Here is a 12,616-nt window from a genome sequence, read left to right as displayed (position 1 = left end):
TTTACTAAATTTGAACATTCTTCATGTTTCAGAGGTAACTGAGTGCCTCCATTAATAATGATGGAAAACAACTTCAAATGCTTATTATACTATCATACATCCTAGTTTCTCTCAGCTATACAATATGTATGGTACTGGTTTCATCTGCTTCACACAAAAAACTATCTGAATCCAAGCCAGTTGGGGTGGAGGAGGTTAGTTAGAAAACAATTTCCAAAAGAAATTGGTACCAGGTCATAGAACGCTATGCGAGAGCCAACAGACACCGCTTAATGTAATGCTATTACAACCAACTATAAATCTATCAAGCTTTCTCAGATGAGAAGACACATTTATTAGAGTTCCTCACATAAAAAGTGTTGTGTTACATTAAAAGGCACAAGACTCCACTACAATCCTCAGAGGATGTGTAAACATCTGCTAGTACGTAGTTTCATTTGAGGGATATTTTGGTCATATTGTCTGGGGTTGATGTTAAAAACAATTCACCCATGGAAGAAAGAATTTAAAAATGTTCTCTTAATTACAGTTATGTCCTCCATTTAAATTTTAAACACAGGGCTGCTGCCTGATATGTGAATGCATTGAGGTACTTTGATAACTGTGCCCTTGTAAATGAATGTTTGTAGCATAAATGTATAAGGTATAAGTTAAAATGCACTGTATACAAAATTGTATATTGCACACCAAAAAATAGACACATTTCCAATGAGCAAATCATGTCTATTTCACAATAATCTGTGATACTGGGTTGAAAATAACACAATTATGTTTACATAATTTCATAATCACCTGCAAGTTAATCAACATGTCATACACAGGTTGTAAATTATTTTTTAGGTGGCACAGTGAGTCAATATATTGGAATAATCTATCACTGAGAGTACGAGTTGTTATACCGCGATAGATTATTCCAATATATTGAATCACTAGAACATCTACCACCCCAAAGGATGTGTGTTTGAATCTCATCATGGATAACGTTAGCATTTTTGCTAATTAGCTATTTTGCAACTACTTACTACTTTTGAGCTACGTTGTAACTACTTATTAAATTAGCTAACCCTTCCCCTAACCCTTTAACTACTTAGCTAGCATCTTAACTAGCCCTAACCGTAACCCCAAAACCAAACCCTAACCTTAACACCTAACCCTAACCTTAACGCCTAGCCTAGCTAACGTTAGCCACCTAGCTAGCCTAGCTAACATTAGCCACCACAAATTGGAATTTGTGTAATGTACACTAATGCATTATGAAGAAAGAAAATCGTGTAATACACATGAAATTCATTGTGATGTAAATCGTGTAATACACACCAAAAAGGGGACTTTTCATGTGTCTGTCACACATTTCGAATAAGTCATTTGTGTCTATTGCACAATAAACTGTGATAGTGTGTTGGTTATTTTACCTGAAATGCCTATTGTTCTTTTTTTTGTAAAATTTAATTTTGACACATTTTGAGTCATACAAAATGGTGTGTTCTCTACTCTGACAATTAATCCACAGTTACAAGTGGAAACCTAGTTCGTTTTATTTGATTAATCTCTCCTTGTTCATCTTTTAATCACCCACTTGGGTTAGTATGCTTGTGAAAACCAATCAGTAGATGGGATAGGAGGAATTTACAGTGAGTCAAGTGTCTCAAATAGAACCAAGTTCTACGCGCCTGGCTACGCCGACACCCGTTGAAGCGCGAGAGCAGTTTGACGATTGAATTACATGTATGTATTCATTTAGCAATATTGGTGCACGCAACGTTGCCTGTCCAGTCAGAATGTTACTGATGACAATAAGCAACACATGTGTATTGACTTCACCGACTCACCAGTTTATAGTCAAGGTCTTACAACACCTAATATATCCCCCTTACATTTATGTTTCAAATTGTTAACCTGTAATAATTGTTAACCTGTAATAGGTTTTTTGGCCAATTTTATTCAACCACCATGCCCTAAATTTATTGTTTGACTATACAGGATCGACTCGTTTTTTTCAAGCGAGGGAATACGTGGAGGCTTGCCAAACTAACAGTAGTCCAATCGACACACAGCCCGACCGACCTTCTTCTATGCTCTCCACTGATGGGCGCAGGACGCGCTGATGAATGTGGCCTGCGACTGAACAGGAACATCAACAAGTGTGGCTGCTGTCATCTCCTTTAAAAAAAACGGTATGCTATTAGCTATTACAACTGTAATCTATGGTGTAGGGTACCTGTTTTGGAGATGATGTTACTTGGAATACTATGTACAGACCATGCGGAAACTTCGGTTTTATGCTGACCGCTGACATTTTAGACTATGAGTAGAATGCCTTGTGCTGAAAGCAAGACATGTTGTACAGACCACAGCTGTCTGAATTATGTTTTGTTTTATATTCATAAGAAATGTCTGCAGTAATTATCCTTAAAGAAGTATGGATCTTGGCGGAAATTTGAAATATAAAAGCACATATTCTCAAAATGGAAACGAGTCCACCAGTTTTTACGCACGCCTTCTGGAGCAAATGGACTGCTGGATAAACACCTGATGTGTGCTCCTTTTTATAACTATGATATAACGCGGAATAATTTTTAATATAATGGTAACGGTAACACTCCGGACAAAATTATTGGCCACGATTCCAGTAAGTTTTATCTGTATCCTGCCTACTGTAAAAGTTTCAGTATTTTTTGGTGCGAAAAACTCTGAAAGGCCATAGTTGTCTACATTTAATGTCCAATGCCTATAGGATTAATATTTTTGATTATGGGTGGGTTTTTGTAAGAGCAAATAATTCAGTATAGGACAATTTAAATTAAGATAAATCAGTAAAATTATGTAGAGTTACAATTTGCTAGGCTACTACTGCAATTAAATAGCATGGTTTTATATAACTTCTAAATGTAAGGAATGTAATGTAAAATGCATTATAAGCTTAGAACTGTCTTCCCCCATTATATAAGGTTGTTTTATTACATTATTTTTGGGTTTGATGGTTTTTATAGCTTCAAAATATGTTTGCAACTCATGATGATCTCCTTGCCTTTCAGTCCTTGCACCCATAGCTACACCTATGAGTTTGACAGTGGTTACATTTATCTAGCCCCACCCTTCAACTTTATAGCAAACCAGGATTGTGGCCTGAAACCTTATTATTATAAGTGATCATATTGCGGATTGTAACTCTCCTAATTTGATCTGTGATACATTCAGCACTACATTATCTAGAGGGGCAATCTGCAGTACAAACAGTTTCAAATTTACCCACCACTGTTTTGGTAAAAAGCTTAGAGATGGGATTGAAGAAATGTAACTACTCTCAAATTCCAAGAGCTGTGGATGCAAGGACTGACCATCTATGATATCAAAATTATAGTTTAAACTATGTTTTGAGGCTATACAGTAATTGTTTACAATTACATTGTTTACAAACAGTGGAGTAAACAAGATTCTATTTTGGGTTCTGATGGGGTACAACAGTTGAACTAAGCTCATAAGGCATTTACAAGTCATATCCTTCAAGAATCAATGGGTATATATCATTAATTTAAAAGTCCAAAAAGGGATGTAGCAATTTGCTGCATGACATGTGTGTTCAACATTTTACTGCATTTACAATAATTAATCTATTTTACTTGGAATAGAAATGGTTACCCAACAAAATACAGAACCAATTAGTACCTCTAATTGTTAACATTTTGTTATATTTTGGCTCTGTCTCCAAATTAATCTCATATGATCTTATTCATTCAATTAAACTCACTTCAACTGCAGGGCTGCCATGGTCTATTAATATGGCCTCTTTTGTAAAAGAACAAAGGCAGTGCTTTCATATTGTCACTACAGGCTGTCCCAGTGTGCCCTTATGCATTTTAGCTTGTAAAATCCTGTCGACACCTCCCCATGATCTCCAGCTCAAATGTGAACGCGAGGGGCTTGTTTAAGAAATCTTGTCTGCATTTTGTGTGTGTGCGTGCTCATGGGATGAAGACATTGAGACGTACAGTAGCCAAAAATGGTTGATATCTAAATGTCACATTGATGCCCCAGTCCCATCGCAGGTTGACATCAAGTACAACAATAACCTGTATGGTCAGCATAATCCACAAGAGGGTGCACCTATTGTGAAAATGATATAATACATTGGCACAGTGGATCCATTCTAGTTGTGTAAACGTATGACATCAGTTTTCCTTTATGTGGAAATATGATTGAGCAGCTGAAGCATTGATATGTTACGTTATGAGAAGAGAAGCACAGTTCATAAGAGTGTAATCATTATTAAACTGGCACTATCCTGCAGAAGCAGGAGAAATTAATTTCATTCAAATGTTTTAAGTCCATATAAATGAATTAGGCTATCCTAATATCATCCGATAATGTAAGTGATGATCAATCTATTTGTCTCTCTGCTTTATGAGATTTCCTTTAAGTAAAATGGATTGTCCTTGATTATCATTTTACAAATGTGTAAACACTGTGACGCTTGAATTGACTATGCCCAATTTGCAAGCAAAACCAATTTGGCTGATGCACTCAGGACAATTGTACAAATATTTTAGGAAAGTAATCTTGATATTAAACATTATCCCTAAAATATTTAAACCTACCCTAAATCTCTTACAGTATGGCCTTCATGTTTTCTGTGTCACTGCTTCTAAGAAGAAGCTATGTCTAGTAATTCCCTTTTTCACTAGGACTGTCGCTATTCTGTTTTTGTTCTTTCAGTTCTCGACATGGCAGGAGGGTACCGGTAACACATTCAGCCTACCTCCACCTCACAGTTGCCTTTATCTCCCTCTAAGATACTTTTCCCTCTTGAGTAACTCTCTTGACTTTCCAATCAGAAAGCAGCCTCTTGGATTCTGTCTGGAATACTCCCAATGCAACGCATGTGAAACTGGGCTCTACTGAAACCCTTTGGAAACAGGAGGACATGAAAATGATACTTCACCGAAGGATCTGATGGATTAACTACAGATAAAACCTTGACAGCTTGTAAGGAAGTTAAAACTGTCTTGTCGTGTGGTTTGCAAGCCATAACGATAGAACAACATGGCACAAGGTTTAACCATGACTGCTCTTTCATGACAGGACCAGCAGGAGCACACAGCTGAATATGTCCAACCGTATGGGTCATGATCGGCCCAGAAATCCCTTGCTCTCAGCTGTCTCGGCTCTCTTGTGGGCCTTGCACTTTGGAATATTGTTCGGAAGTGCACTGGTGACCGCTTGTCCCAAGAGCTGCCACTGCATGGAGAAGAACAGCCTTGTCGTGCTGCAGTGCATGTCACGCAACCTGGAGAACATCCCGGCTGACCTGCCGCGTGACACTGTAGTCCTGCTGCTGGCCTCAAACAGGATTACCAAGATCCCCAAACAGGCCTTTAAGGACCTCAACAGATTACAGGAACTGGATCTGTCCAACAACGCCATTGAGACGGTGGATGCTGGGGCCTTCCAGGGGATCTCCGACGTCCTTCGGGTCCTGGACCTGTCCAACAACCGCATAAGCAGGGTGCCCAAAGAGGCATTCGCCAAACTTCAGGCCAAAATCAGCCTCTCCAACAACCCCTGGCACTGCGAGTGCAGCTTGCAGGAGGTCCTGAGGGAGCTGAGACTGGACCCAGAGACGGTCAATGAGATGAGCTGTCACACGGCTGTGGAGGAGGAGTACACCGGCAAACCCGTTATCCAGGTCCTGGACTCGGGCATCAACTTCTGCAACTTCAACCACAAGACCACCGACGTGGCCATGTTTGTCATTGTGTTCGGCTGGTTCACCATGGTGATAGCTTACGTGATCTACTACGTGCGGCAGAACCAGGAGGATGCCAAGAGGCACATGGAGTACCTCAAGTCCCTGCCCAGCAGCTCGCAGATCAGCAAAGACTTTGACACCATCAGCACAGTTCTCTAGCAGGCCCGCTGTGGCATACATTTGAGAAAGTGTGAGTGAGTGAATGAGTGAGTGAATGAGTGAATGAGTGAGTGAATGAGTGAATGAGTGAGTGAGTGAGTGAGTGAGTGAGTGAGTGAGTGAGTGAGTGAGTGAGTGAGTGAGTGAGTGAGTGAGTGAGTATTTATTTTAGGTGGCCTAAGGAGATGATAGACCTGGACTTCGTCTGGACCTTTAGTATTTATAATCGCTCTCTGTCTTTCTGTATGTACACAGATATACTATCTTAATTTGACCAGTTTCTCACAGCAGGAAAATAATCATTCCACAACAGGAAATGTGAATTATTATGTGGATTATAATGAGCATTTTTGAAGGGGTTGATACATTTTTGTTGGGGCAAATTTTAAAGTGGAAATTCCAAACTTTAAAAGCCTTTTTAAACCTCAAATACACTAAAAGTTGCATTTCCTGCGGTGCAGGAACATTTTCTGTGACAACAGAGTGATCAAATTACGAAAAAGGACATACATTGACAAATCTGGCATTTTATCATCTAGACTATCATTTCATTTATATTCAGGTGAAGGCTAATTCTTTTAGAACACTATTTTCACTTGACATCTCTTGCGATCTTGCATGTAAGTGGGAGAGTTATGCTGTTCAGAACTTGTTATATTTCCTTGTGGCACACAGATTGGTTCCTAACTACAACTCATTATACTCTGCAAACCACCACAGAATCCCCATGTACATGTGGTAAATGCACACCATTGTCTGTTTAAACAACATATTTTTACATGCAAATTCAATGGAATTCATTAGACAAGTGGAATAAAAGTTGATTGATAGCTAGACTGTTACATTTCTGCCACTTTAGCACAACCATAAACATAAGCCATACTCATTTTTGTATTGGTCTTTCTGTAGCTTTGTGGTTATGAGACGTACATGCCGAAGTGCCTATCCCCTGTGACTTCTACACCTTAACACTGTGTATTGGGCTGTACTAGATCATGTTCCCTCCCTGTCCTTCTGCCATGTACAATTCGTTAATGCTGTCTTTTAAACTAGTTAGTTGCTACTCAGGGGGGAAAGTTGGTTGCAATGAGGTAATTATGGTGTCATTGTCAGGTTGTATACTGGTTATATAAGGAAGTTTCATTAATGTATTTTTAGCAACCAATATAAATACATCTTTATCTGGTTATTTGACAAGATAACAACCAAAATATGACATCTGATAATATGACGTCTTCTCAATCAGAAAATCAGTTTACAACCAGAAAATTGTTCTTAAGACGTTGTGTCAATTTGTGCCTGCTGGGTAGGAAGTTTTTATCTGTGTAGTTAGACTTTCTCCTCATTTTATTTGGTGTTTTAGTGGTCAAACGTGAGTCAACATCTTGTATGGTTTATAAAATCTGTGCTTGTATGGGATATCCCACATGCTAAATAGGTCAAAATGTTGTTTCAATGTTGTCATAATGTTCAATAAATGGGCCAAGTGTCCGTTTTTCTGGGACTGGGCCCGGTTTAAAGTGTTATTGTCATTAGATCATTTATATTTGCACATTGTTAGAATTGAAAGGTCTCCAGTCATTTCTTGTAATTACCATTGTCCAATTTCTGTTGTTTCTATGTGTCAATGTAGAATTGTTACTTAAATTTATAATCTGTGGAATTCAAAATGAACACCATAGCAGAATTTGAAAATAAAGGTTGTTATATATAACTTTCTTCAGCTTTATATGAATCATAAAGGTCCTTCATATCATAAAGGTAATGTTGTACTACTACTACTACTACTTTTTTATTTAAACTTTATTTAACTAGGCAAGTCAGTTAAGAACAAATTCTTATTAAGAATGACAGCCTACCCCAGCCAAACCCGGACGACCAATTGTGTGCCGCCCTATGGGACTCCCAATCACAGCCGGAAGTGATTCAGCCTGGATTCGAACCAGGGATGAGATGCAGTGCCTTAGACCGCTGCGCCACTCGGAAGCCGCCGCCGCCACTATTACCACCACTACCACTACTACTACGTCTACAACCAAGCCAAATATTGTATATGGAAATGATCATATTTGGAGGATTTCAACTTTTTTTCTAGTTCATGAACATTGATACAAAACACACTGAGCAGAGGACCACCTGAGATACTGCATCGGTTTGTTTTTATTAATGTATTGAATTTTCTGCTTGTATTTTGGCACTGGGGCTGCAAGGACAGTGTTTGATGTATGAAAGAACGATAATATTGCTGTCTGAAAGTGCATAAAACCAATGCCTCTCGAACAGAAGGGCACACAAAAAAATGATCTTATTTGTTTTACCGAGCTTGACCTGTAGAAGTAGAATTCTGACTTTTTGCTTTGTAGTGATGAGATTTCATGATGGCGCAGGGAAAGTTGGTGTCACGTTAATAATGGATTTCTAATCCAACGAGTGTTCTGTTCCTTGCAGAGAATGTGTTTGCTATTCTGATTGAGTGTCCACAGAATCCCATTTATTTGAGAGTGGATTTTAGGGTTCCATTCTATCCAGTTGGTTTCTGTGATGTACTGCTATGTCCTTGTAATTACACTTGAACATGAATGTCATCGTGACATTTCCTCTGGCAACAACTCCTCCAAACTGCAGGTGGTGTGTGAATTCTGATATTTTTTCCACTAATTGGTATTTTGACCAATCACATCAGATCTGTTCACATCAGATCTTTTTCAGAGCTGATCTGATTGGTCAAAATAAATTTCAGAATTGGGCTGCCTGTGTAAACACACTCTTAAGGATTGGACCCTTTTTTTCAATTTTCTCCTAAAATGACATACCCAAATCTAACTGCCTGTAGCTCAGGACCTGAAGCAAGGATATGCATATTCGTGATACCATTTGAAAGGAAATACTTTGAAGTTTGTGGAAATGTGAAATTAATGTAGGAGAATGTAACACATTAGATTTGGTAAAAAAATGCAAGAGTAAGGTCACAATGTATTATTTTAGGTTAGGCACAATTCCAATTTTGGCTGTGTATGTGCAAAGTTTTAGACTGATCCAATGAACCATTGCATTTATGTTCAAAATGTTGTGTCAAGTCTGCCCAAATGTGCCTAATTGGTTTATTGATACATTTTCAAGTTAATAACTGTGCACTCTCCTCAAACAATAGCATGGTATTATTTCAATGTATAGCTACTGTAAATTGAACAGTGCAGTTAGAGTAACAATAATTGAAGCTTTCTGCCCATATCAGATATGTCTATGCCCTGGCAAATGTTCTTGTTACTTACAACCTGATGCTAATCACATTAGCGCAAGTTAGCTCAACTGTCCCGCGGGGGATACCGATCCTGTAGAAGTTTAAAGCCTGAATTCAATCCATTGCCAGAACAAATGCGCTACAGATTCACTCAATTTGCTTACGCTCGACTTCATCTGATTCACTGATGGGACTTGAACTCCAAGCCTTCAGCCATGTAAACTTTTGAAAATAGATACGTTCCTTTCAACATAAAATACTTGTCCTGGAAACGTAAAGTGATATTGAAAGAAATATGATTTTAGAGGTAACAGCCCTTTTGACTAATCTCATCTGGCAATGACTCATCAAATGGTCCTTACTCACATTTTGTCAGCCCTCGCAAATAATAAGTAATCAACAAAAATCTACACATTTTGATAAAAAGCTCAAACCAATGTTAAAATTCTATTAACCATTATTACTCCAAGGGAAGTAGATCCAAGAGAAGTGAAGAGCCGATCTGATAGTTTTCATGAGAACAGTTAGTAGGCTTCAAAAGGAAAAGTATGCTCCAGTGATTCATGTGATGTATCGAACTTTGAGAGTTATTGCACCACTACCTTTTCTAATAATGTGACATTTAGGTTGGTAGCTAGTGAGATGTGGTAAAACAGACATTATGGTCAAGACCAGAACTTGCAACCCAGACCAGAACCCTTAAAACCCAGATCTAGAGCCAACCTCTTGAGACCAAGACCCAGTGAATCAAGGCCATTACGGGACCAAGACCAGACCCTGTGGATTGAGACTGTGATGAGACAAAGAGCGCATTTCTGTGCTGCAGTGGTCTCAAGACCACGAGACTCCTTGTCTCAATATACTCAGGGAACATATACATATCCCACTCTTCCTCTCCCACACCTGTAATGATGATATGTATAGTCAAAAATATAGGTTGCATTTAAATTAATGTCTCCCTAGTGCCACACTTTCTTAGCGTACACTGTAGCTGCATGCAACACATTGTTGCACTTTTTATTCAAATTTTCGCCCTTCACATACATCTTTATAGAAAACGTACAACATCATGATACCAATTTTGCAAGTAATAAGTTAGTTTGTTTCGCAGACAGAAAATGATGCTCTATAACATGATACAAAGTTCATACAATTGGGAACTTCAATGTCTTCTGTAGCTCAATAAGTAGCGACTTCATTTCCTGTACACATGACTATCATCAATAACACGTTATTCTCCATCTCTATTCTTGAAAGGAAATGAGCATGATACATTAGTTATCAACTGGCTGGTGATTCACAACTAATTTGGCAGCATTTGCTGAAGGAATACAAATGAAGATGTAAGTATCAGCAACTGTTTGGCACACTCAACCAAGCAAAGTTGGGTTACAAATGTATTGAGTGGTCACCAGTATTTGATTCTGTTATCAAAATCTTTTTTTGTGGTATGATGTTTATTATGTATGCAACAGAATTTCCTAACCTAGAGATACAAATCTGTTAGGAAAATGCATTGTGGTTAAGGAACAGTGAAAGAGACATGAATGCATCCCTCTGTCCTCATTACTTCAAACACGAGCACAAAAGACTCCTTCCTGTTGCATTATTCTTAGACATTGTGATTTGAGGTAGATCATGTGTGTACCATAGAGTCTGCATTACTAAACGGTAATTCATACAGGCAATTCATTACTTTCAAAGGACTGGGTGCTGAATGACCTCATGATATCAGATCAAAGTGGCTCTCAAATATCATTTAAGAGGTCAGGAGAGCAAGTGTGTATTTTTGCATACTATTGACTCTCAGCGACATTGCCACCGTCCAGTGACTGGCATTGTTCTGGGTAGTGGGGCCTTATGTGTGGAGTAAGTGTCACATCCTGACCAGTAAAGGGGTTATTTGTTATTATAGTTTGGTCAGGACGTGGCAGGGGGTATTTGTTTTATATGGTTTGGGGTGTGTGTGTGTATGTAGAGGGGTGTTTGATTTATGTATTCCGGGGTTTTGGTCATTGTTCTATGTTTGTATATTTCTATGTCTGTTCTAGGGTGTTTAGATCTGTGTTTAGGTCATTGGGATTTGGGCCTTCAATTGGAGGCAGCTGTCTATCGTTGCCTCTGATTGAAGGTCCTATAATTATGAATGTGTTTGTCATGGGAATGGTGGGAGGTTGTTGTTCTTTGTACTGCTGTGTGAGCCTTAGTTCGGTTATTGTTTTGTTTATTTGTCGTGTTCACAATAAATGCTAAATTGAGCACTCAACCCGCTGCGCCTTGGTCCACTTACTACGACGATCGTTACAGTAAGACCTGGTTTGGGATGAATGTGTTCTGCAAACGTCTTTGTCAGGCCGAGAGGCTTCCGGAAAAAAACAATGCACTCAATAAAACAGTGGGGGCATTCAACATTATGTGGGTATCTATCTTTATTTCAAGAAAATATCACAACCAGTACAGTAGGGTTTGGGTTGACACAATAGTATGAAAATTGCATTAGTAGGTGTACTATTCCTAACTTTAACTGTTAACATTAATCTGCAATATTCCACCCCATCTTCCTTGTCCTCTTCCTCTGCTCCTCTTCCTCTTTTTAACCTCGTTCTCTCCTCCAACTCTTCCTCCTCCTCATCTTAGTCCTCTGCATCTGCCAGTTACTGGATGCCCATATACCACTTCTGAAAATGTATGTGTTCTGCCTCTGAAAGCAGCGCTGGGGTTTCCCATTAATCACATTAAGAGGAGGAAGGGCTTCAAACATTGACAGCGTCCGTAAATTTAGACTTCATCAATCAACTGAACTTCAGGGTCATCTGTAATGCAGAGTCAATATTTTAGGTCATTTTTCACCTAGACTTTGTAGGGTTTTGTACTCCCTTCTGTGTTTTTTTTTTCACCGACTTGATTACGGTGGTGTTGCTGCAAAGTTAACTCCAACTTCACATGAATAGAAATTAAAGCATTTTGGATTCCAATCCCAGGGAGTATTTTTGGCTATTATTCTGATGAGAGGGCATTGGGTATTCTCCGAACACCAAACAAGCAAAGGTTTAATGTATATTTTATCTGATTTTAATTGCAGCCTCAGGGATAGCATATGCAGATCTGAAAGAATGGGCATTGCATATTAATCGAGATTATTCATTGGTATGGTTTATTATCACTAAAATACACATCTTTCTCAACCAGCCCCCATCTTCTCATTAAAAGCAATGATTTTGCCTACAGTGATTAATGTCTGTCCATTAACTGGTATAAATGTTACCTATAGATTTGGTGGTATATTTGGGAAGGGTGTAGGAATAAATCAGTACCTGAACCTCACTAACACCATCTTGGAAAACAGCAACCCTCAGAGCCTATAGGAAATCATGCATTCAGTGCAGCCTGTAAAGTAGCCCACCTCGCTGTAATGTCTAACTCATTTAAAGTGGCACCCCGGAGCTGCACTAGATGTCAGGGCAGAGGTT

At 38.8% G+C, this 12,616-nt stretch overlaps 1 protein-coding gene across 1 annotated transcript; it reads left to right on the top strand.

The window, feature by feature from the left end:
- The first annotated feature begins 1,963 nt into the window (after positions 1 to 1,963).
- Positions 1,964 to 7,595, top strand: lrrc3 (leucine rich repeat containing 3). The gene is made up of 2 exons (XM_014163858.2): positions 1,964 to 2,174; positions 4,714 to 7,595. Exon 2 carries the CDS (start codon positions 5,105 to 5,107, stop codon positions 5,903 to 5,905), a length of 801 nt encoding a protein of 266 aa, XP_014019333.1. The 5' UTR covers positions 1,964 to 2,174; positions 4,714 to 5,104; the 3' UTR covers positions 5,906 to 7,595.
- The last annotated feature ends 5,021 nt before the right edge of the window (positions 7,596 to 12,616 follow it).

The sequence above is a fragment of the Salmo salar genome, chromosome ssa21 (genome assembly GCF_905237065.1).
Source record: "Salmo salar chromosome ssa21, Ssal_v3.1, whole genome shotgun sequence".
Classification (NCBI taxonomy): domain Eukaryota; kingdom Metazoa; phylum Chordata; class Actinopteri; order Salmoniformes; family Salmonidae; genus Salmo; species Salmo salar.
This window is presented reverse-complemented; position numbering and strand designations above follow the sequence as displayed.

What these genes read in the sequence shown, in the direction of transcription:
- lrrc3 (XM_014163858.2), top strand. Translation starts at nt 5,105, where the DNA reads ATGTCCAACCGTATGGGTCATGATCGGCCCAGAAATCCCTTGCTCTCA.